The sequence below is a fragment of the Stenella coeruleoalba genome (genome assembly GCF_951394435.1).
Source record: "Stenella coeruleoalba genome assembly, chromosome: 9".
Classification (NCBI taxonomy): Eukaryota; Metazoa; Chordata; class Mammalia; order Artiodactyla; family Delphinidae; genus Stenella; species Stenella coeruleoalba.
This window is the reverse complement of record NC_137155.1, coordinates 48,812,734-48,839,217: the sequence shown is the minus strand read 5'-3', so window position 1 is coordinate 48,839,217 and position 26,484 is coordinate 48,812,734. Positions and strand designations below refer to the sequence as shown.

General features: G+C 36.7%; 1 protein-coding gene across 2 annotated transcripts in view; it reads left to right on the top strand.

The window, feature by feature from the left end:
• The window catches only part of VPS50 (VPS50 subunit of EARP/GARPII complex), a 142,189-nt gene that overhangs the window by 89,681 nt on the left and 26,024 nt on the right, over positions 1–26,484 (top strand). For both annotated transcript variants that reach the window (XR_013829809.1, XM_079931759.1), the window contains exons 17-20: positions 6,958–7,048; positions 9,777–9,953; positions 12,759–12,877; positions 16,716–16,822. Coding sequence is in view for 1 of the 2 variants with exons in the window: in XM_079931759.1 (XP_079787885.1) it covers positions 6,958–7,048; positions 9,777–9,953; positions 12,759–12,877; positions 16,716–16,822 (494 nt within the window). In the remaining variant the exon portion in view is untranslated. The remainder of the gene's footprint in view (positions 1–6,957; positions 7,049–9,776; positions 9,954–12,758; positions 12,878–16,715; positions 16,823–26,484) is intronic.

The window sequence follows — 26,484 nt, the reverse complement described above, 5'->3', positions numbered from 1 at the left end:
CTGTTGGATTCTGTTTGCTAGTATTTTGTTGAGGATTTTTGCATCTATGTTCATCAGTGATATTGGCCTGTAGTTTTCTTTTTGCGTGACATCTTTTTCTGGTTTTCATATCAGAGTGATGGTGGCCTAGTAGAATGAGTTTGGGAGTGTTCCTCCCTCTGCTCTATTTTGGAAGAGTTTGAGAAGGATAGGTGTTAGCTCTTTTCTAAATGCTTGATAGAATTTGCCTGTGAAGCCATCTGGTCCTGGGCTTTTGTTTGTTGGAAGATTTTTAATCACAGTCTCAATTTCAGTGCTTGTGATTGGTCTGTTTATATTTTGTATTTCTTCCTGGTTCAGGTTCAGAAGGTTGTGCTTTTCTAAGAATTTGTCCATTTCTTCTAGGTTGTCCATTTTATTGGCATATAGATGCTTGTAGTAATCTCTCATGATTTTTATTTCTGCAGTGTCAGGTGTTACTTCTCCTTTTTCATTTCTAATTCGGTTGATTTGAGTCTTCTCCCTTTTTTTCCTGGTGAGTCTGGCTTATGGTTTTTCAGTTTTGTTTACCTTCTCAAAGAACCAGCTTTTAGTTTTATTGATCCTTGCTATTGTTTCCTTCATTTCTTTTTGATTTAGTTCTGATTTGATCTTTATGATTTCTTTCCTTCTGCTAACTTTGGGGTTTTTCTTGTTCTTTCTCTAATTTCTTTAGTTTTTAGGTTAGGTTGTTTATTTGACATTTTTCTTGTTTCTTGAGGTAGGCTTGTATTGCTATAAACTTCCCTCTTAGAACTGCTTTTGCCGCATCCCATAGGTTTTGCATTGTCTTGTTTTCATTGTCATTTGTTTTGAGGTATTTTTGATTTCCTCTTTGATTACTTCAGTGATCTCTTGTTTATTTAGTAGCATGTTTTTTAGCCTCCATGTGTTTGTATTTTTTACAGATTTTTTCCTGTAATTGATATCAAGTGTCATAGCGTAGTGGTCAGAAAAGATACTTGATATTATTTCAGTTTTCTTAAATTTACCAAGGCTTGATTTGTGACCCAAGATATGGTCTATCCTGGAGAATGTTCCATGAGCACTTGAGGAGAAAGTGTATTCTGTTGTTTTTGGATGGAATGTCCTATAAATATCAGTTAAGTCCATCTTGTTTAATGTGTCATTTAAAGCTTGTGTTTCCTTATTTATTTTCATTTTGGATGATCTGTGCATTGGTGAAAGTGGGGTGTTAAAGTACCCTACTCTGATTATGTTACTGTCGATTTCCCCTTTTATGGCTGTTAGCATTTGCCTTATGTACTGAGGTGCTCCTATGTTGGGTGCATAAATATTTACAGTTATATCTTCTTCTTGGATTGATCCCTTGATCATTATGTAGTGTCCTTCTTTGTCTCTTGTAATAGTCTTTGTTTTAAAGTCTATTTTGTCTGATACGAGAATTGCTACTCCAGCTTTCTTTTGATTTCCATTTGCAAGGAATATCTTTTTTCATCCCCTCACTTGAAGTCAGTATGTGTCCCTAGGTCTGAAGTGGGTTTCTTGTAGACAGTATATATAGGGGTCTTGTTTTTGTATCTGTTTAACCAGTCTTTATCTTTTGGTTGGAGGATTTTATTTATTTATTTATTTTCATAAATTTAGTTATTTTATTTATATATTTTTGGCTGCATTGGGTTTTCATTGTGGTGCACGGGCTTCTTGTTGTGGTTTCTCTTTTTGTGGAGCATGGGCTCTAGGCATGCGGGCTTCAGTTGTTGTGGCACGTGAACTCAGTAGTTGTGGCTTGCAAGCTCTAGAGCACAGGCTCAGTAGTTGTGGCACATGGGCTTATTTGCTTCGCGGCATGTAGGATGTTTCCGGACGAGGGCTTGAACCTGTGTCCCGTGCATTGGCAGGCAGATTCCTAACCACTGCACCACCAGGGAAGCCCTTTTTGGAGTATGTAATGCATTTACATTTAAGGTAATTATTGATATATATGTTCCTATTACCATTTTCTTAATTGTTTTGTCTTTATAGGTCTTTTCCTTCTCTTGTGTTTCCTACCTAGAGAAGTTCCTTTAGCATTTGTTGTGAAGCTGGTTTGGTGGTGCTGAATTCTCTTAACTTTTGCTTGTCTGTAAAGGTTTTAATTTCTCCATCAAATTTGAATGAGATCCTTGCTGTGTAGAGTAATCCTGGTTGTAGGTTTTTCCGTTTCATCACTTTAAATGTGTCCTGCCACTCCCTTCTGGCTTGCAGAGTTTCTGCTGAAAGATCAGCTGTTAACCTTGTATGTTATTTGTTGCTTTTCGCTTACTGCTTTTAATATTTTTTCTTTGTTTAATTTTTGATAGTTTGAGTTAATGTGTCTCAGTGTGTTTCTCTTTGTGTGTATCCTCTATGGGACTCTGTGCTTCCTGGACTTGACTGACTTGTTTCCTTTCCCATGATATGGAAGTTTTCAACTATAATCTCTTTAAATATTTTCTCAGACACCCCCCCCCCTTTTTTTTTTTTTTGTAGTATGCGGGCCTCTCACTGTTGTGGCCTCTCCCGTTGCGGAGCACAGGCTCCGGACATGTAGGCTCAGTGGCCATGGCTCACGGGCCTAGCCGCTCCGTGGCATGTGGGATCTTCCCGGACCGGGGCACGAACCCATGTCCCCTGCATCGGCAGGCGGACTCTCAACCACTGCGCCACCAGGGAACCCCTCAGACCCTTTCTTTTTGTCTTCTTCTTCTGGGCCCCCTATAATTCGAATATTGGTGCGTTTAACGTTGTCCCAGAGGTCTCTGAGACTGTCCTCAATTCTTTTTCATTCTGTTTTCTTTATTCTGTTCCCTGTTTGTTATTTCCACCATTTTATATTCCAGCTCACTTATCAGTTCATTTCCCTCAGTTATTCTGCTATTGATTCCTTCTAGAGTATTTTTAAGTTAAGTTATTGTGTTGTTCATCACTGTTTGTTTGCTTGGTTCTTCTAGATCCTTGTTAAATGTTTCTTGTATTTTCTCAATTCTGTTTCCGAGACTTTGGATTATCTTTATCATTACTCTGAATTCTTTTTCAGGGAGGTTGCCTATTTCATTTTCATTTATTTGGTCTTGTAGGTTTTTACCTTGCTCCTTTGTCTGTAACGTATTTTTTTGTCATTTCTTTTTTTTTTTTTTTTTTATGGGTGGGGCTGTATTCCTGTCTTACTGATTGTTTGGCCTGAGACGTCCAGCACTGGAGTTTGCAGGCAGTTGGATAGAGCTGGGTCTTTGTGCTGAGATTAGGACCTCCAGGAGGCCTCACTCTGATTAATGTTCCCTGGGGTCTGAGGTTCTCCATTAGTCCAGTGGTTTGGACTCAGAGCTCCCACCATAGGAGCTTGGGCTGACCTCCGGCCTGGGAGCCAAGATCCTGCAAGCCACATGGTGCGGCAAAAAAAAGAAAAAAAAAAAAAAGAGCAGTACAATATCAAAGAATAAAAAACAAAGTACAATTAGAAAAATAAAAAATATATTATGAAAAGTAAAAATATAATTGGAACAACTGTAGTAATGTAAAATAAAACAACAGAAAATAGAAAAAAAGGAGGGGGGGCCGTGCATGGGGAACAAGCCAAATGGAGAGAGCAATAACAAAGTATAAAGAATAAAGTAAAATTAGAAAAAGAAAAGATTTATTAGGAATAATAAAAATATAAATGAATCAAGAACAATGAATCAACAAGGTAAAACAGAACCCCAATCTAAAAGAGGAAAAAAAAAAAAAGCCTTGGCTGTGGGAGTGGAACTCAGGCAAGGGTGGGGTTTACAGTGGGGTGAGACCTAGGCAGGTGGGGGGTTGATGTTTGAGTGTAGGGCAGGGCCTCTGCTTAGGACCTGCAGGGAAGGGGAGAGGCAGCATGTGGAAAGGAGGGCCTCTGCAGTGTGGAGTTCTGAGTTTGGAGGTAAGGCCGTGGGTGAGGGTGTGTGGGTGGGGTTTAGGCCCAGCACATTGGAGGGAGTCTCAGAGGGGGTCTCCGAGTATAGAGGTAGGGCCCTGGGTGTGGGTGTAGGGGCGGGGCTTGGGCTCTGCACGGTAGGAGGGAGACTCCAAGGGCACAGGATTAGGCCCGGGAGCCCAACAGGCTTCCCAGTGCCTAAGTGGACAGGGAAAGCACTGGCCCCGTTCCCTTCCATTCCTCCACACCCCCACTCCCCATCTCCCCCAGGGTCTCCCCAGTCCCCGCTGGACCCCTAACCATGGGTGTGTCCCGCCTGGTGTAGGAACTCCTCCCTTCACCTCAGGGGTGCCAGTCCTAGAGGTCTGGCCTTTACTTTTGCTCCCCGTTCCCTCCCTCCCACTCCCTCAGGACCCATGTGGCTGGAGGGGGCCTCGGCGGGCAGAGGATCAGGCCCAGGATCTCAGCAGGCTCCTGGGGGCCCAAGTGGGCAGGGGAGACCTGGCCACGCTCCCTTTTGCTCCTTTGTCTTCCTGGTGGTCCCCCAATTTCCCCCTTCGGGTGTGAGATCCCTTCCTCTCCTCCAGCTGCTCTTCAGGGGTGCCAGTCCCGTCCCACCTCTGCTTCCCCTCCCCCTCACCCCCCCATGCCCCATGCCCCATGTCCTACCCGGTCGCTGTGGGTTCCTCCCATCCCCTTAGGTGTCTGTGGTCCCTCACCGGTGCCTGGTAGATGCCCTAGTTGTGCGGACACATGAATCCGTGTCCTCCTAGTCTGCCATCTTGACTCTGCCCCCTTGTATATAAGTTTTTGCATAGACATATATTATCAGTTCTTTGGGTATGTACCTGGGAGTGTTTGGTACTCTGACAGGTCATTTCCCCATTCCCCTCCTCCCCACTCCCCACCCCCACAAAAAAGTCAGGTCCTAATACCTGGAAACTGTAAATGTTACTTTATTTGGAAAAAGTGTTTTGTAGATGTGACTAAATTAATGGTCTTGTGATGAGGAGGTTATCTTGGATTATCTGGATGGGCCCTAAATGCAATCACAGTTAAAGGGAGACAGAAGGGAACTTGATATAGACACAGAGGAAAAGACATACACATATGCAGGAGAAAGTTATGTGAAGACAGGCAGAGATTGGAGTGCTGTGGCCACTAGCCAAGGAATGGCAGCAACCACCGTAAATTGGAAGAGGCAAGGAACAGATTCTCTTCTAGAGTTTCTGGAGAGAGTGTATCCCTGCTGACAGCTTGATTTCAACCTTGTGATTTCAGACTTCTGGGCTCCAGAATTGTGAGATTATAATTTTTGTTGTTATAAGTCACCCAGTTTTTGTTAATTTGTTACAGCTGCCACAGGAAACCAATACAGAGTGAAATTGGTGGGTAATATGGTAATTCTATGTTTAATATTTTGAGGAACTACCGAAGTTTCCCAAAGGGGCTGCACCATTTTATGTTTCCACCAGCACTATATAAGAGTTCTAATTTCTCCAAATCCTTGCTCGTACCTGTTACTGTCTCTTTGATTATAGCTATCCTGGTGGTTGTGAAGTGGTACCTCATTATGGTTTGGATTTATATTTCCCTGATGAGTGATGATGTTCAGCATCTTTTTATGTGCTTACTGATCATTTATATATCTTCTTTGCAAAAATGTCTGTTCAGAGCCTTTGCCCATTTAAAAATTGGGTTATTTATCTTTTTATTGTAGAATTCTAAGAGTTGTAAACTTTATAGTTTTAGTTCTTACATTAGATCTGTGATTCATTTTAGTTAATTTTTGTATATGGTGGTAGGTATGGAGACAATCACTTTTGCCAAATTCTCAGTCATTACCTACATCTTCAAATATTGCTTTTGCTCTTTCTCTCTCTGTCTTTCCTCTCCATACAGTTGCATGCATACTAGATGTTTTGAATGTGTCTCACATATCTCTTACGATCTTTTCTCTTTCTTCCATTTTTCTTTTTCCATTTGTGCTTCAGTTTGGATATTTTCTGTTGCACTGTCTTCGAGTTCATTATTCCTGTCTTCTGCTGTTTGACTTAATCAGTTTTTAATTTGAGGCATTGTATTTTTTTGGTTATAGAACATTTGTTTGATTCTTTTTTGTTTTTATTATTACAATGCTTTAAAATTTTCATTTCTGTCCATTTTGTTTATCTTTTTCTCTATTTTATTTAACTTATTTATAGTAGTTATCTTAAAGTCCTTGTCTGTTAACTCTAATATTTGGAGCAATTTCTGCTTTTCACAGATTTTACTGTTTATTCCCTCTTTACTTTAGAACCTGTGGATTTAAAAAAATCTAGATTTTGTTTTTAGCTTGATTTTGGAAACAACAATGAGGCTTGTTGCAGGAAGAAGGAAGAATAGGGCAGACCCTGGCCCTTTGTTTTCTGGGTTAACAGGAAGGAAGTATTTGTTTTTCTGGAATTGCTCCTATAATGTAATGATTACTCAGGAGAGACAGTAAGAGCAATAGCATTAAAGAAAGAAGAAATCAGTATGACATGTGACTACTTGCTAATTTAAGTGCCGTACTTGCTAATTTAATTGGTAAATGCTGTGTGGAGATAGATAGGCCCTGAGCTAAAATATATTTAGATAGTGATAATCAACTTGATCTTTTGGCTTAGTAAGAATGATTAAGATCTATGCTTTTTAGCATAAAACATGTATTAGCATTTGTGGTTTTATAAACCCTATAAATTATTTCTTGGTTTTTTTGGCACTAATAGCTAAGGATGTCTTAAGTACATGAGTTGGTGAGTAGCTTTTAGTTTAGTCCCTTAAGAAAAATATCATTTCCTATGCATTCATTATTTTTGCAATATAGTAAAAATATTCTGAGTTTAGTAAATATTTGTGGGTTTTCTCTTACAGATGATAAGATATTAACAAGTATGTAAAAGTGTTTACTGTGTTGGTCTGAATGGGTTTTCAAAGTTGATTATGATCATGATGATAACTCTATAATAGTTTTTGTTATATTCTTGTGTGCAGTGTACTTTTCTTATTTTTTGGAGTATTCATTTTCTTTTTCTAAGAACACGGCTTGATGAACTGAGAATGTTTCTAGAAAATGAGACCTGGGAACTTTGTCCTGTTAAGTCAAATTTCAGCATCTTGCAGCTTCACGTAAGTTTAAGAGCAAATAAATCAGTCTTTTATGTAGTCATCTTTAAAAGCAAACCATATATATGGAAACATTTATAAAATAATTAAATTAAGAAATAGTGCCTTTCCTTTTTTCCTTAAAAGTGATTAATAATAAGCCTCTTTTACAAGGTGATACTTTAATGGATGTCAAAATCTGTCTCTTTTTACAAATTCATTTTATACACTTGAGTAAAACTCCTTTGCCTGAAAAGAGTCACAATTAAAATAATTTGTTTTCTTTAGATTTCAGAAGAGGGTCTACTGCTTCATTTAAATTTTGCAGAAAAATCAGTTATATTTTGATGGTCTTTAATGAAAATGCTTATATTTGCAGAATATTTGTCATTTCTTAAAGGGTCTAATAGGTTCTGAATTTATGCTGCAACTCATAAATTTGTCTGTAATGAGAAAATGCCTCAGAGATAAAAGAGGCACTTATAAAAAAAAACATAACTAAGTTTTGTTAGTTAATTGATTCCTTGAATCCTATAATGTAATATGTGAAAATATCCTTATTTTTTTTTCTCTTGGTTGAAACATATTATAGATAAATATTTCTTGTGTGGTAGACCATGTCCTATCTGACAAATATCAAATATCAGAATACAGTATATAAATTTAGATCCCTGTTTAGAAAGTCGAGTGTGTAGTTTTTGCCTTTAGAAGAAATGGATTTCTAGAAAGAATTTTCTTATTCCTGGATAAATGTAAAGAATACATGATTAAAAGTTTTTTTAAAGGGACAGTGTTTATGCTCATATTGTATAATAGCTTACTTCTCATCCAGGTTTATCATATTGCTTTCCTAATGTGGAAATTTTAAATACACTGAAACATGTTGATTAATAAATGCTTTAAAGACAATCAAGTTAACATTAATTTTAACATTATTTAGAGTTATTAAATTAAAATGATTCCTTAACATTATTTAGAATTCCAGCATTGATTTTAGAATCTCTATTTAAATACTTTTATTTGAGTTTGTAGTTAACCATCAATTTGTGTGTGTGTGGGGGGGGGTACATGTGTATATAAACTTGCTGTAATTAGAAAACAACTTTTTTACAAGGTACGTTGAAACATTTCCATCCAAGTGAGCATTATATCCTTTAAAGTGGTTACCTTGAAGTTTCAGTTATGTAAGATGAGTAAGTTCTAGAGATCTGTGATACAACATTTTGCCTGTAGTTAACAATACTATACTGTGCACTTAAAGTTTTTTAATGGTAGATCTCATGTTGTAACCACAATGGGGGAAAAAAGTAATTACATTGAAAGCTATTTACAGCTGAGATAGTGTTCATTTGACACATGTATTCCTGTAGATTTTGTTTTAAAAATTTTTTGTCCTATTAATTTATAGTCACCCCTTGTTTAGAATTTTTAAAATAATGGCCTGATTTTTTTTTTTTTTTTTGCGATACGTGGGCCTCTCACTCTTGTGGCCTCTCCCGTTGTGGAGCAGAGCCTCCGGACGCGCAGGCTCAACGGCCATGGCTCACGGGCCCAGCCGCTCCACGGCATGTGGGATCTTCCCGGACTGGGGCACAAACCCGTGTCCCCTGCATCAGCAGGCGGACTCTCAACCACTGCGCCACCAGGGAAGCCCGTAATGGCCTGATTTTTAAGCATTATTGTGGATCTGATTTAATGTGTAGCTGCAATTTAAAAAGAAACTAAACACATCATTTGAAACTTAGTAAACCAATGTAATTTTAAAGAGGATTATCTCTGAATATGAAAAATTTTAAATTGGGGAATAATATTAAAATGATTAAAAAGTATAAGAAAAATGTGTACTAAATTTTTGTTAAAAATCATTAAATCAAGAGTTTTGTAATTCGAAAGAACTTTAGCCATTATTCCATCTCTTCCTCTAATTAGCTGTATAATCTTGAACTTGGACCTGAATCCCTCTGGACTGCCTCAGTTTCCTCATCTGAGAAGTGTGTGATTTGGACTGGGTGCTATAACTCTCTAGTTTTGGTATTTGTGATTCTTTGATCTAGATCGACCCTTTCATTTTACAGATGAGGAAATGGAGGCATAGGGAATCAGGGGACATTCCCAATATTATGTAGGAAGTTAATGGAATATAATGGATTAAAGTCGAGCTAGGACTAGAAGATGTATCATCTGACCTCAGCATGTATTTTTGTTGTCAGCTTCTTGGTATATGAAGAAAAATAAATGAAAGTTTATAGACATCAATATAACAAAGAAAGGTATATCTTTTATGCTTGGATTTCAATGTATTCACATAGACTATCTCAAATGGTGCAAGCTATTTGACTTAACAACAATTAGTTTTTATGAATGACTTTATTAAAACTGTACTCTACTAGGACTTTTGCTGTTGTGTAAAAATTTTTAGAATTATCATTCAAATTGAAGTTATTTAAAAAAATTTTCTGTGGAGTTCCATAAAGTAAGCCAAAAGCAGCTTGATGCAGATAACACTGTTTTAAGTGACATCAGCGACTGAGTTGTCTTTAGGAAAACCTTTGAACATGTATGTCCAAGTTTGTGCTTTCAGATAACTTGCAAGATTTAAAAATGAATAACCTAAAAAAAAAGAATAACCTAAAGAATAGGATTGTTTTCTATACTAACTACATCTGCATTGATGGAATATGTTTATGTACTTGAATTTTATTGTTGTGGCTAAAAGGGATCTGACTCCTTTTTTTTTTTTTTAAACATCTAGGAATTTAAATTCATGGAACAGTCACGTTCCCCATCAGTTTCACCCAATAAGCAACCATCCTCAACTTCCTCAAAAATGGTAACCTTGTTTGAGCAGTACTGTAGTGGTGGGAATCCATTTGAAATTCAGGCTGACCACAAAGATGAAGAAACAGAAGACGTCCTGGCTTCTAATGGGGTATGTGGTGCTTTTAAAACATACTGTGGAACGTTAGTGGGATTTTCGTATTGAGCGTGTTGTACCCGATGAGCAAGGTAATTGACTAGATTTATTCATACATTTACCACCCACCTTCCTACCTATATACTTAGACACCTGTAATACTACTTGTACAGGTAATGTATGGCTTTCCAGTATGCTTTGTTGACATTGTCCTTTTGAATGATAAGTTTTGCCTTTATGTTTATTTTATGCTGTTATTAGATTACTTTATGTTCCTACCAGGTTACTAATTGAGTAGGAGCATAGTTTATTCACTGCATAATTATATGATTTATTGGATAGACAGATGTATGAAGGAATAGATCATCTGCACTTTTTTCTCAATGCCACTTGTTGGGTAACTAAGGAAGTCATTTTGTTCCATGTCCTTTTAACTGAAACAGGGTAATGTCTTGTTTAATTACCTGGCAGGGATATTTTGAGGATTTAGGAATACAATGTTTTAACAGCACTCTGAGCAGCTCAAAAAACAGTATAAACTAGAAGTAGTGTGAGTTAATGGAAAGGTTTGCAGGCAGATGAATGAATATGACCTTTATTATTGATTAGCTGTGTGGATCTTGGCAAGTTATTGTGATTTTGTGACCCTCAGTTTCCCCATATTTCCAATGAGGAAATACTTACTTCACAGTTACCTGTAGGGCGTTTTTACAGTATTTAATTTCCAGAGGGACTAGGTATAATTTTTATTTCAGATTTGATGAAGTTGAAGTGAAAACTGTTTGGGTTTGACAAAAATCTGTTGAATTTGTCTCCATATTTTTGGTTTGTTTTTGTTATTAAGTGAAGATATAATTTTAAAAATATTGTCATGAAAATATACCACTATCATGTTTTATCATGAAGTAGAAGTTATTCCATAGAGAACCATATTTAAAATTATAATTTAGTGATTCTTTGTGACATTTTGCCTCTATAAAGTAGACTAAACTGAAAGGAATTAAGTCATTCCAATATTTTTGAAATAATATATCCCTCTGCACTGGTGATTTGTTAATTTAAATCTCGCATAGCATTTGATTCTCATTATTTCTGGCAGTTGTGTTCAATAAAGTAAGCACGAACTCTGAATTAACAAATACAGAACCGTTGTTCTTAAGCAAAATATGGGATTAAGTATCTGCAAGCCTCTGGTCACAACATTTTCACCAACTGGTCCATACACAACCTTGTTTTATGTGTGTTTTTCCTTAAAGACACCTAATTTAATATAGTGCTGATTCGTTAACATTGAACACATGACCAACAGCACTGTAACTCATGCCTGAGTGAAGCTTATCTAACATATGTATTTTTACCTTAAGGCATATTACAGTCTTCTCGCACTTGGGAACACTAGACAGCACTTTAGTACTATGATTGGGGGGCATTCTGAACAGTGAAATCACCAGCAAAATGTACAAAAATTTTAAGAATGTGACACTAAATAGACTTTGAAAAGGGCACTTGCTTACAGCAGGAGAGCTGAAATAAGAAGGTAGACTGTCGCCTTGCTTGCTCTTAGCTGGGAACATGTATGTAGGGTGACTCAAAAGTGTTTGCCACTCCACATGGCACATATCCGTGAATGACCAAGGAGTGTCATGAAGTATTGATGTTGGGATTACAAATTGTATCGAGTAGGGAAATCTGCAAATAAAGAATCCTTGGAAATGAGGATCTGTTGTACTGTGGAACTGACCCTAGTTTGTGTAGAACACCCTTCTGAATGCCACCAGGATCACATTGTGTACAAGTGAGGGAGAATATCTCTAATGTTTGTTTGTAGTTATTAATGTGTGATATAATCTTCACAGGTACAGCATAAGTCCTGAGGGTCAGGGTCCACATCTTAAAACAGCCTGTTGTAATGCTTTAGACTCTTAAAAAATAGTTGTTGAATTGGGGGACTGACTTCTTCCGTTATTGTCATTATACTGGTCTCCTCAACTGGCATATGGGGACAAAACTTCCTCATAGAATTGTTTTGAAGATTCAGTGAGACAGTTTATGGAAGCACTTAGCCCAGTACTTGGTTGAAACTCAATAAATGTTAGCCATTATTTAATCATATTAGTTTATAATACTAATCAGCAATGATGATGGTGGTACTGCCACTGCTTCCTTTGTTGTGCATGGACTCCACTGTCTTGTCCCTTGCCGGCACTGGGCCATGGTGCCAAAAAGATGAAAAGGCACTCTTCCTCTCAAGAGCAAGTCCACCATTTTTGTCCTTGCTCTCAGTAGTCCATAGGTGCTAAGCCTAATTTTCTAAGTTGCCCTTGGAATTAAATCTCATCATAATGAATTAGATAGAATATTAGCATGTGTGTTGTGTTTAATTAAGCTGACTTAATACTTCCAGCGTACCAGAATTGTATTCTCAAGCTTTTTATAATGAACTAGCAAAATGGAAATAAATAGGATGAAACCACTTGAAGGAAGAGTTTTTTTAATCAAATAAACACTCTTTTCCTGTTCTAAGGTCTAGCAGGGTATGTGTTTGTTTTCATTTGTTTATATGGAGATTCTTTTGGGCATTTATAAGCATTTGAAATATAATGTTTGTATTTTCTTTTGAGCTGGTTAAGGTAGGATGATAACGAAGAAAATGGAAAGTTAATATGATTTCTTGATGGCAAAATTAAAGCTCAGTTATTAAGAACTTTCATCCGTAATGTACTTCTTATAAAATTGGATACTTTTTTACTGTGTTGAAAGACTCCAAGAAAGGTTGGTTCTTCGTGCCCATTGTTGAATAATATACTGTGTTCTTTTCAGTATGAATCTGATGAACAAGAAAAAAGTGCCTATCAGGAGTATGACAGTGACAGTGATGTTCCTGAGGAACTAAAACAAGATTATGTTGATGAGCAGACAGGCGATGCTCCTGTGAAAAGGTACTTATTCTTGGAATTTATGGTACTTCTCATTTTATGTTGCACGTTTAACATATAGGATTTACTTGAAAGGTTAAGGAAAAAAACTCATGAAACTTTTCTTTTGGTTATAGTGTCATGTGACAGAAGTTACTGTTTGTTTTTTTTTTAAAACATCTTTATTGGAATATAATTGCTTTACAATGGTGTGTTAGTTTCTGCCTTATAACAAAGTGAATCAGCTATACATATATCCCCATATCTCCTCCCTCTTGCATTTCCCTCCCACCCTCCCTATCCCACCCCTCTAGGTGGTCACAAAGCACCAAGCTGATCTCCCTGTGCTATGTGGCTGCTTCCCACTAGCTATCCATTTTACATTTGGTAGTGTATATATGTCCATGCCGCTCTCTCACTTCATCCCAGCTTACCCTTCCCCCTCCCCGGGTCCTCAAGTCTGTTCTCTACGTCTGCATCTTTATTCCTGTCTTGCCCCTAGGTTCTTCAGAACCTTTTTTTTTTTTTTTGGTTCCATATATATGTGTTAGCATACGGTATTTGTCTGTCTCTTTCTGACTTACTTCGCTCTGTATGACAGACTCTAGGTCTATCCACCTCATTACAAATAGCTCAATTTCGTTTCTTTTTATGGCTGAGTAATATTCCATTGTATATATGTGCCACATCTTCTTTATCCATTCATCTGTTGATGGACACTTAGGTTGCTTCCATGTCCTGGCTATTGTAAATAGAGCTGCAGTGAACATTGTGGTACATGACTCTCAGCAATCCCACTACTGGGCACATACCCTGAGAAATTAATGTATTTTAAAAATGATTCCTGGAAGGCTAAAAATGTAGTTTTTTTGATAATGGGCATAACCCAAGAGCTCTTAATCTAGAGATCAGTGGTTTTTGCAGAAAAACAAACTTTTGATTTATAGAATAAGTGCCGCCTTTGGAGGCGGTTTATGCTTCACATAGATCAATTTATGTTTCACATTGATTTCCTTTTTCTCAAGGAGGAAAATAGTCATTTGTTTTGTATGTGGCTTTGCTGCCTCAATCTAGTAAATACAGAAAAATCTTCCCAATGTCATTGATATTTTGAGCCTTCTATTAAGGTTCCTATTTTTGTACTCGAGTTTTGTTTTATGATAAACTGTCTTCTTCAAAAACTGTGATAACTGTATAAGAATTTTTGTCACCTTCTTTAAATTGGGCCTGATTCTGATTTGTGAGTGAGGTAGTTTCATGACTGAGTATCAGATATTGAGTGACCACAAAAATACTTTATTTTTAATGATAGATTTAAGTATAGTCTTCCCTACCCTTTACCCCCAAAGTACCTAGTGAATACTTGATTGATTTGATACCCTGATTGATGTAATCTCTCACCTCAAAAGTGAACAACTCATATAATTGGGGATATTTTAATTGGGGAAATTTGTTTCCATTGATTTACACAAATATGTGGTATTTAATTATCTACATCTATGATCCATTATGAACTGAATAGAACTATTTTGTTGGACTTTTTCATTAGATGTTTTGAGTATGTTTTTACTAAAAGGAAAGGTCTAATTAAGTTGAAATGAACAAACGTCTGCCACTATATGTGTATGTCCTGGCATTCTTTGTAGGGTTATGCAGCCTCTTAAACTGTCTTTAACCTACCCCTAAGAAATATACACCATGTAAACTACTGATTGCAGTTAACCAGTCGACTGTTATATCAATTCCAACTTCTAAGTGTCTCTTGAATTTATCAAAATTTCTTGTATTTCACTGCTACCATCCTAGTTCATGCAGAAATCTCTGGGCCAGATTATTGAATAAGCCTCCTTACCGTGACTTCCCATTTCCAGTCTTAACCCTTTCTAATCTGTTCTTGGATACAAATTTAGATTTTTCTTTTATATACAAATTTGATCATGTTATTTTCCAGGTTAAAATGTTTAATGGCTCACCACTGCATTTAAGATATGGTTCATACTCGTTATAATCATGAGGTTCAATTCCTTTCAGTGATCTGGCCTTTACTTACCTCCTTTCTTATCACATTTCCCTCTGCCCACTCATTCTCCAGGCTACCACTGTCAGCTCCTTGCGCTTCTTTAAGCGTACTCTGTTCTCTTACTTCCGATCTTATTACATGTTGTCCCCTTTTTTCCTGTACTTACCATATAACGTCTACTTTTTCTTTGAATCTAGTGCTGCCCCCCAACTCCAGACTTTACCATTATACTTTATGCCTAATCCAGATTCTAAGGAAGGTATTTTTCATATTTGTAGGTCTGAAATCAGGATGCTTGGTACAGTTGATGTATAATTTTCCTAGAACATTTTTTTAAGTGACATAACTTCTTTTTTTGTTTATTATTTTATTTGTTTTTTATTGAAGTATAGTTGATTTACAATATTGTGTTAGTTTTCAGTGTACAGCAAAGTGATTTGCTTATACATATATGTGTATATATATTCTTTTTAAAAATTCTTTTCCATTATAGTTTATTATAAGGTATTGAATATAGTCCCCCATGCTATACAGTAAATGCTTATTGTTTATCTATTTTATATCTATTTTTATGCATCTGTTAATCCCACACTCCCAGCTTATCCCCCCCTACTTCTCCTTTGGTAACCATAAGTTTGTTTTCTATGTCTGCGAGTCTGTTTCTGTTTTGTAAATAAGTTCATTTGTACTATTTTTTAGATCCCACATATAAGTGATATCATATAATATTTGTCTTTGTCTGACTTAATTCACTTAGTGTGATAATCTCTAGGCCCATCCATGTTGCTGCAAATGGCATTATTTCATTCTTTTTTATGGCTGAGTAATATTCCATTGTATACATACACCACATCTTCTTTATCTACTCATCTGTTGATGGACACTTAAGTTGCTTCGATGTCTTGGCTGTTGTAAACAATGCCACTGTTAACATTTGGGGTGCATGTATCTTTTTGAATTAGAGCTTTTGGCTTTTCTGGGTATATGCCCAGTAGTGGGATTGCTGGACCATGTGGTAACTCTAGTTTTAGTTTTTTAAGGACCCTCCATACTGCTCTCCATAGTGGCTGTATCAATTTACATTCCCACCAACAGTGCAAGAGGCTTCCCTTTTCTCCACACCCTCTCCAGCATTTATTATTTATAGACTTTTGATGATGGCCATTCTGACTGGTGTGAGCTGATACCTCATTGTAGTTTTGATTTGCATTTCTCTAATAATTAGCAATGCTGAGCATCTTTTCATGTGCCTGTTGGCCATCTTTATGTCTTCTTTGGAGAAGTATCTATTTAGGTCTTCTGCCCATTTTTTGATTGGGTTGTTGTCTTTTTGTTATTGAGTTGTATGAGCTGTTTGTATATTTTGGAAATTAAGCCCTTGTCAGTCACATCATTTGCAAATATTTTCTCCCATTCTATAGGTTGTCTTTTCATTTTGTTTATGGTTTCCTTTACTGTGCAAAAGCTTATAAGTTTGATTAGGTACCATCTGTTTATTTTCGCTTTTATTTCTATTGCCTTGGGAGACTGACCTAAGAAAACATTGCTACAATATAGTGACATAGCTTCTTTTAATGGTTGTTAACTAATGTCTGAGAACCAAAGAAATACATTATAGTACCTTATTTCTCTGTTTACTGATTTCTCTTCCCCTCTGGACTGTAAGCTCTGTAAGGACAGGAGGATAATCTCTATATCCCCAGCCAATAAGTGGTAAGATTTTCAGTAACTAATTGGTGATTTTCAGTAACTAATTAGCAAATTAGATCCTAAGCTGAGTTACTTATTGATTTACTACTTGACAACCCTAACTGCAAATCTGTTTTGTTTTCTCATATTAAGCGTTTCTCGAGAGACTCTAAAAAGCAGGAAGAAATCAGATTACAGTCTAAATAAAGTGAATGCACCCATCTTAACAAATACAACACTGAATGTAATAAGACTTGTTGGTAAGTAGCTACACCTTAAAAAAAAAAAACATTATTATAGCAGTTAAATTAGTCTACATTTGTTACCAAATGGGTTTTCATTGGGTACTCCAGGGCCCACCACAGTGAATGATTTAAGATGGTCATATGTCAGTGCCTTCTCATCTTAATTGTTCCAAATAGTATAATACTAATACTAATGTCAGTTTTTCTTTTTTAGTTAACTACTTAAAATTTGTATCTTCCACTTTTCCTAAAATATTCCAATTAATAGAAATGTAGTGGAAAAATTCTCTGTGAGTTAGAGGTACATGTAGGATGATGATAATACCAGTTTTATATTTGCACAATATTTTGTACTTAATTGTTTCATTGATCTTTGCAATCTTCTTGTCAGATAGGCAGAGTGATTAGTGGTTTTCTGGCATTTTCAGACACAAGAGTTCTATAAGCTAAATGTTCACACCATAGGAAATGTTCTTACTACAGATAAGACCTTTATTGATGATTTTGTAGAAGGCAAATAGCATGAAGAAATGCCGTAAGAAATATTTAGGTTTGAAGATGTTATGGATTTTTTAATATCAGTATTTCAAAATTTTATATGCTATCTCAACCTTTGTATTTCACAAATAGGTCTGTACATTTGACAAATAAGTTATAGAGATGTCTTCTCATGTTAATTAAGTCATCTATACCAGTCAAGAATCTTAGTGATTTTCTGTAAAGATCTCTGTCTTCTGTTTATGGAGATGATAATTTCCTGTTGCCTGGTTTAATTACTCTTAGCTCTGATAAAATAGTCTGTGTTCCTGAAGATAATTTCTAAATTTCATTAATGAATAGGATAAAGAAGACTTTTTAAAGAAGTCCCACTTTCTTTTAGGGAAAATAGTGTGGAAAATTATAATAATGAACTGAGCAGAAAAGAAAAATTATGTATTTTTATGACACAGAAAAATGACAGATTCTAAAGAGCTATTGTTTGGCTGATTATTGCTGGGGAATTAGCTTTCCTTCTTTATCCAAGAATGCTAACTGAACCTAGCATCATGAGTTAGTCTCTAGAATTTACAGAATCAGAATTAGAAGAATTCTGAAGAGGTCATCTGGTATAATTTACCATAGAATGAGCATTTCTTTCTTTACTGCATCTGATATGTGGTGGCCATCTAGCCTCTGTTTTATGTCTTACAATTGCTGGAAGCATATTACTTTGGAAGACTACTCATTCTGCTATTAGACTGATTTAATTGGTAGAAATCTTGTCCTCATGGTAAACCAAAATCTCTATTTCTGTCTCTGTCTCTAATTCTACCCTCTGGTCTTAGTTATGCCCTTAAAAGCAAAAAGAGTAAGTCTATACTTTTTTCTCCTACTTTTCCATGTGGTCACTTTTCAGATATGTGGTGGTAGGTATACTGTCCTTCCTTTCCTTGTACTTCCCCTTCCCCAGTCCATTCTTCAGGGTCAGTGTGCTCAGTTGCCTTATATGGTCCTCACTGATGGATATTCCAAAGTCCTTGTCATCCTCCTCAGTCTTCGGTACTCACTGTAGTTTTCGGTGTCTGGATACACGCTTGAGATGTAATTGAATGAAGTCAGCTTTTGCTCGGTTATTCTGAAGTAACAAAACACCCTAACATATCAGTGGCTTTCAACCCAGAGGTTTATCATGATGCATATTGACTCCTGATCATCTTAGTTCTGCCCCATGTATGTCTTCATTCTGAGATGCAGGCTGAAAAAGTAGCACCAATCTGGGATTTGGGGAGAAGAGTAGAGCTGAACCATGTTATGACTCTTAAAGCTGCCACTCTGATGTGCCACCCTGACATGTCACTGGTCATAGCAAGTCAGGCTTGACTGGAAGAGAGAAGTGTACTTGTACTTCTGTCACAGGAAGGCACAACCAGTCCAGGGCAGTGGACAAGGATGCATAATCCTCTTACAAGAGTGGAGGTGGGGAAGAGCAGATAATTGGGGAAAATTATACAATCAACCACATTTAAGTGGTTGTATAATTTTTTTTCCTTACCTAGATCAAAACGGACTAGAGGTCATCATATTGCTTTTTACTGTAAAAGACATACATTCACTTAAATCAGATATAAAGCCACAACAAAATTGAGGAGGGGGAAGTCATGTTTTATTCAGTTCAGTGCAGACAAATCCAAATCTTCACTTCTTGATAGGCATAAGGAAATGAAGAAACAATGCCTTGTGCTATTCTCATTATCTAAGAAGGGGTATTATAATGACAGAAGTGTGCTGCTGGTGCTAAGTTCAGAAGACAGTAACAACGAATTCTTATATAAGGATTACTGACCCACACAGTGGACACTGTTTTCTAACAGTGGACTTACAGAAACAGAAAAGCTGCATTCTTATGGGCCTTTGGTAATCAGCCATATAAAGCCAGAGCAGTCCTGAATAAAACCTTACTCAGGGAAGAGAATCTGACCGTTGTCATTTCAGTCTTCTTCCCACTAGATCTTTTACTAGAGTTGCAATTAGGAAACAAGGCCTAGTATGAAAATTTAACTTTCATGTCTTTCCATTTAGGGCTGGGAGTAGGTGCTGCCATTATTTCCCAGTAGACTTTCATGCCTACCACTTTCTCCCTGGGATGTCTTTATCTTCGTATTGTACATATTCATAAAATAGAACTTTAAGGGACCACTCACTAAGGGGTCTCCAACTAGTAAATGCACTATTCCAACCACGGTTGTTATTGCATAGAGGTGCTTGAAGACTATAAACTGACAAAAGTAATGTCTCTTCCTACAAGGCCAGAAGTACAGTTGTGTGAATAAGATAGATTAATTTTTGGTGCCTGGGAAGATGAAGGAACTAATTACTCAGTGGTTGGGAGACACATTTTAGAACATTAAAGGCATATTCAAAATGTTGTTTTTAAGTGATATTTATTTGGCATAATTAGGAGATATTAAACAAAAGAGTGTTAATGGGGCTTCCCAGCCCCAGGTGGTACCTAAATCTGAAGGCTTGGCATTTTTCACAAGTGCAGAGGACCAATCAGAATGCTTGCTTGTGAAAAAGGAAAATCCTGTTAGCCTGATGATTTCTTGCAGACAGAGACAGAGAAATTTTAGGGAATGTGTCTCATCACTGAAGTAGCCTTGGTATCCAAGGAGGCAGCTCTCACTTGAGCAGGTGTGATAGGTCTGAGGGGCAGAAGATAGGTTGCCGAAACCCATGTTTGTAAAACCTACAGACCTTACAACAAAACTATTACTTTAGCAGTTGGAAAAAATACACACCAGCACATGCACAGGACTTAACATTAAACCAGAATATGTACATAAGGGATATTTAGTCATACTGTGGCTGAGTTGCAGTGTATATGATGAACACAGAAGTAGGAGGGAAGAAATCTCCTTCATTGGTACATTCTTTTAGGTGGGGCATTGATATTTTTATTTTATCATGGAGTGTTTTAAATTGAAAAAGTAATGCATGAAAATGGTTAAAAATTAAAATACCCTGAGGTATAAACAAAACTCCTGACCTCCAAGTCTCCTTCCTCATTTATAGCATTTCCAGTTTGCCTTTATGTGCTCTTTATACCCGTTGATGATCTCTCAACTTAGTGCACTGTATTAAGGATAACGAATGTCCTTCCAGCTCAGATTCTGTTCTTGCTTTTGCCCCATCAGATTGTCAGCTCCTACATGAGGAGAGAGTTTGTCATCTTTGCAGCATATAGAGCACCCAGCCAAGTGCTTTTCGCTTTTGTAGGTGCTCAGTATACACTGGACTGACAAAACTTAATTTGTAAAATCTGAGTGTCAGAGAAACACTTTTTGCTCCTCTCTTGTAATAATCCACGACGGAAGGAACCTCTCACCCCCACCCCCGACCCATGCACTTGTGTGTACACACACACACTTCCAGCACTTCTTTTTACCCTGTGTTCCCTCCTCTGCATAGGGGTTGTGGCTCACTGACTGAATTCCCCTGGGCCGCCTTTCCTGTGGTAATCACGCTCCTCTCTCTGCATTTCCTACGATGAGCTAGTAAGTCAGGCCCCGTCCTGTTCCTCTTGGTTGTAGTCCTTGTCCATCCATGCTGCTACTTGCTTGGTTTCTTTGCCAGTCCCTCTGTGTCTCTTTCCCTTGAGTATAAGGACTCATGGTGTAGATTTAGGGTGAGAGAGGGTTTTTTTTTAATTGAAGTACAGTTGATTTACAATGTTTCAGGTGTAAAGCAAAGTGATTTAGTTATATATAGATATATACACACATACATATATACATACATATATATGTATATATTTCTTTTTCAAATTCTTTTCCATTATAGGTTATTACAAGATATTGAATATAGTTCCCTGTGCTATACAGTAGGTCCTTGTTATTTATTTTATATATAGTAGTTTGTAACCCCAAATTCCTAATTATCCCTCCCCCGCTTTTGGTAACCATAAGTTCGTTTTCTATGTCTGTGAGTCTATTTCTGTTTTGTAAATAAGTTCATTTGTATCATTTTTTTGGATTCCACATGTAAGTGATATCGTGTGATATTTGTCTTTCTCTGACTTTGCTTAGTATGATAATCTCTAGGTCCATCCATGTTGCTGCAAAGGATGAGAGTTTAAACAGTGCTTCCCCTGTGAAGCTTTTCCTCATCTCTAGATTAGGCTAGATTCCCTTCACGTAACATCCTGTATATACTTCTCCCTTTTTGCATTCATCATAAGTATATTTATTTTAAAATAATAGCAGAGGTAGCTAAGACTTCTTACTCTTTTATTATATGCTATGTAAACACTTCACATGAATTTTCTCATGAATTCTTCATAGTACCCTTTTTACAAACTAAATTGAAGCTCAGAGATAAATAACTTGCCTTATGTCTGTCACACAGCTGGTAAGTGGCAGAACCAGGTTGTCTGATCTTAGAGCCAGTACATTCTTAACTTTCATGCTTCACAGCCAGTGGAGGACATCTGTAGCATTAATCCCTGGACAGAGTTCAGCAAGGTTATAATACAGGTTGGAGGCAGGAGGAGAACTTCTCACAGTTTGTAATTTGGGAAGAGACATCTCTTGTGGTTATCTGGGCTATGTATTAGGTAACCTTCCTCCGTGTTCCCAAAGCATGCTGTGTCCACTGCTCTCTCTGTGCCCTCTATAGGGAACTCTGGAGAGGAAGAGAGAGGGTGGTATGCATCTGAACCATATCTTGAGCCACTGACCACATTTTTCCAACTAGGCTGGCTAACTTTAGAACCATGCTTCTATTTTTTTATCAAGGTAGCACCTCTCACAGCAACACATTAAATAGTAAAGAAGAGCTTGCGGTGAAAAGCAGGTGTCTCCCACCCACCCACTGCTCCCTACCAGGAGTGTGAAGGCAATCTCTTGGTTTGTTTCTGTTTGTTTTTCTTCTAGTTGTAATTGCCCAGAAAAGGGTGATAAGAAGGAAATGTTTTGAATCATTGTCAGTCTAAATATGTCTTTATTCTGCTCTTTCAGGGAGTGACAGTTTAGTTGGCTATAGAATTGCCGTTAAATATTACTTTTCCTCAGAAAGTTAAAACTTCTAATGTTCTATTCATTTTATTGTATGTGAATTTCTTTCTCTCTCTCTCTCTCTCTCTCTCTCTGAAACCTTTTAGTGTTTTTTCCCTTGATGTTTCAAAATTCTCTATTGATGTATCTATGTGTGAGTTCTTTTTCATTAAGTGTGTTGGGTAGTTCATGACCCTTTCAATCTGAAGGTTCATGTGCTCCTCAGCTGTGACTGATACTACTGTTTCTTTGAGGATTTCCACATCCCCATTTTCTTTAATCTCTTTCTTTGATTTTCCCTTACTCAAGTGTTTAGTCTCTTAGGTTGGCCCTTTATGTCTGTCATATTTTTCTAATATTTTTCTGATATTTTTCTATATTCTTTTTGCTGTACCTTCTGGGAGACTTCCTTTTTCCCATTTCTTTAATTTTTTATTTAAAAAATCACATTTTTAATGACTTTAAATCTTTAAGAACCCTTTATAATCTGTGTTTTTTCCTGCCATATTCACCTTTTATAGGGTTTTATGTAATTACTGTATTTCTCTTCCTTACCTTCAATTATTTTATTTTCTCTGGGACCAGCTTTTCTTTTTACGTTCAGTCTCTGAATTTTCCTCATGGGCCTGGTGATGTTTGATTATTCTTCCCTAAAATAGAAGGCCTATATAGCCATAGTGGGTGTTCTCTGCTAAGTAACTAGAATTGTGTTGGAGCTGCCTCTTTCTCCTTAGAATGAATGCTGACTAGGAACTTATGTATAGAGTAGGGCAGGTCTGGGTGGATTTATTGGTAGCCTTTACATTATGGGGACAGATCCCTAAATTCCCAGAATGAGATAGATTTTAATCTGTGGTGCCAATATCCACACTAGAAACCTTCGCTTTTCTAATTTATTTTCTTAAGTTTGCTCAATTTGGGGGGTGGGTGGGCTTGTTTATTTCTTTTGAAGAGGAATCCTAGGGGGTTTTATTGTTTTTGTCTGTGGGAAAATTCTGGCAGCCTCTACAGTAGTGTCCCCCCTTATTTGTGGGGGATATGTTCCAAGATGTCCCCTGTGGATGCCTGAAACCACAGATAGTAGCAAACCCTATATATACTATGTCTTTTCTTATACATACATACCTATAATAAAGTCTAATTTATAATTAGGCACAGGAAGAAATTAACAACAAAAACTAATAATAAAAATAGAAAAATTATAACAATATACTATAATAAAGTTATGTAAATGTAGTCTCCCTCTCACAATATCTTATTGTACAGATTTAATGCCTTTGCCATTTTAGCTAAGCACTTATCGCTGTGGCTGTATCTTTTGCAGTCTGAGGTGTGACAACAGAACTAGCATGAATTTCTTTTTCCTTCTTCCAAATTTCACAGATAGAAGATTCATTCTTACCACAGATCTTAGCAACCTCACCATACGACTTTTTTTCTTTCTTTATTAAGTCATGAGCTTTCACCTTTTCACTTGAAAGAAGCACTTTACAACTTCTCTTTGGCATACCTGAATTGCCAGCATCACTACTCTTGCGTTCTGGGGCCATAATTAAATAAAATAAGGATTACCTGAACACAAGCACTGAGATACCACAACAGTTGATCTGATAACTGAGATGGCTACTAAGTGACTAATGGGCAGAATGTGCGGGACAAAGGGATGGCGCCAGATGGCACGAGATTTCATCATGCTATTCAGAACAACACTTGATTTAAAACTTATGAATTGTTTATTTCTGGAATTTTCTATTTAATATTCTTGGACTGAGGTTGACCGTGGGTAACTGAAACTGCTAATAAGGGGTGGTGGGGGGCTACGGTAATAACTGCTGGGGAGGAACAGTAACTGGGGGCATGTGGACAGGTAGTTTGTCCCATATGTAGACCTTCAATTAATCCATCCTTTCTCAGCCCTATTTCTTGCTCCTGTTCTCTTGCTGTAGCTGCTGCTTCTAAGCAGTCACATCCTATCGGACAGCTTCCACCTTCTTTGTGGTTCTCTTTGCATTTTTCCATCAGCTTGTTTCCATCTACTGTCTGTCATCTAGTACAGGGGTTGGGAAACTATAGCCTGCAGGCCAAATCAATCTGCCTGCCTGTTTTTGTAAATAACGTCTTATTGGAATACAACCATGCTCATTTGTTCACATACTGTCTGTGGCTGCTTTTGTGCTATGACAGCAGAATTGAGTAGTTGAAACAGAAACCAGCAGAGATGAGTCTCTGCCACAGAGACTGAATGACATACAAAGCCTAAACTATCTAGTCTTTGGTCCTTTACAGGAAAGGTTTGCCAACCCCTAGTCTAGAAATGTTTTGAGATTTCTCATTTTCTGGTGATCATACCTACCTGCTGTTACCTTCTCACCCACTTCTCTTCATAGATGTTTTAATTCATTGTAAAATTCTCTTTTAGTTCAGTAAGTCTGAGGGGGTGCATAAGTTCCCTCAGGCCTCCAAAGGCCTACTCTGCCCTCTTGAACTGGAAAGACAGAGTTCTCACTCTTCTGTATTTGAATATACTAGCAGCCTGCTTATCAATGGCTGCCTTCCACGTATGACCATTTAAGGTCATGGAAGGAGCTCTGTGAGAGAGCAGAGACTCTGTGTAGTTCCTTGTGGCTTAACACAATGCCAAGAACATAGTAAGCTTTCAAAAAGTGTTTGTTGAATGTATTGAATGAGTGAATGAATATAATTATGTATTTTTTTCAGAGCATTTGGGACCATCTAGTTTTTTTTTTCCTTCTGAATGCACATTTAAAACAGCTTTTACCTATTAAGAATTCATTTTTATATCCTTTCTTAAGATGAATTATATGAACAGTGGTTCATCTTATTAGGAATGGAGAGGAGCTTTTTATTCTGGATATGTATCAACCCCGAAGTTTGCATCCTTCCTCATTCTACTATTCACCTGTTTAAAATTTTCTTTTATGGATAAAAGTAATATAACATTTTTTCATTTTTTTCCTTTACAGTATCACATTATTTAATGTGTAAATAGTTACAGTTTAAATAGCTATATGTTTGCAGTCAATGAAATATCTGCAGTGATCCAGAATGTTCTAGGAGCATACTATCAAATTTTTTTCAATTGAGATGTTTTTTTTGAGATATTTTTTTAAATGTCTGGTTATGTGAAATAATTACAAAGAATGATTCTGAAACAAAAGACTTGTAAATAGGAATAAGAACAGAATCTAAATTGTATAGTTTTTACTTTACGATGTGTATGTCTTCCTAACCATCTATTATTTAGAATCATTTCTCATGTAAATTAAGACGGATGGACTGAGTTCTTAGATAATAAAGAAATGGTTTTGATAGTAGACATTTCCATTAGAGTAAATTTGTCATTTTTTCCTACTGCAGTTAATGTGTTTTCTCTTGAATCCTGGTGTCCTCAATAGTACCAATTTAAAATTTATAGCAGTTACATAAAGTAGAGCCAGCACCTGAATTATTTGCTCATTTGGAAATAAAACAAATGGCCTGTTTTAATATCTTCTGCAGAAGAGCATTTTTTTTATAGATATGCTTCTTTCCCTATTATTTCCTATAAAAAAAAACAATTAGGGACTCATTATTGTTTATTATTTGATTCAGCCCATCTCCCATGCACCCTTCAAACACATTAACAAGTTTATGAATGCAGGCATTTTGGTTTTAAAATTTTTTTCTGTAACTGTGTTATATGTTTAGAGGAAAAAGAGTGTAATTTTGGCATCTTCCAAAGGAAGGAATGAGGAAGATATGTTCTTGGCACTTTGCGAGTATTGAGCTCTTCAGTGATGTAGTGATAAAGAAATGTTCTTAGCCTCTGACACTAGATTTCATAGGGCTAGGATTCAGGGGAATGGGAAGTGTCTTCCACGTGTCCTTTTTCTTCTTGTTTTTTTACTTTTGCTATGTGTGTATAAGCTTATGAAAAGACCCCACTCTTCCTCAAGTACATTGTCTTTTGTTTTATTACACCTAAACATTTTTGAAGACATTGTTTGAAATGGAATCTCCAAGAAATGAGGAACTGTGTTGTTTGTACAGTGTCATTGTAGAAGAGTTAGTTTAAGAGTTCCATAAATATAAGACAAACAGTAAAATATAATGATATGAAAAATCTTCGTAGGTATTGTTTTATAT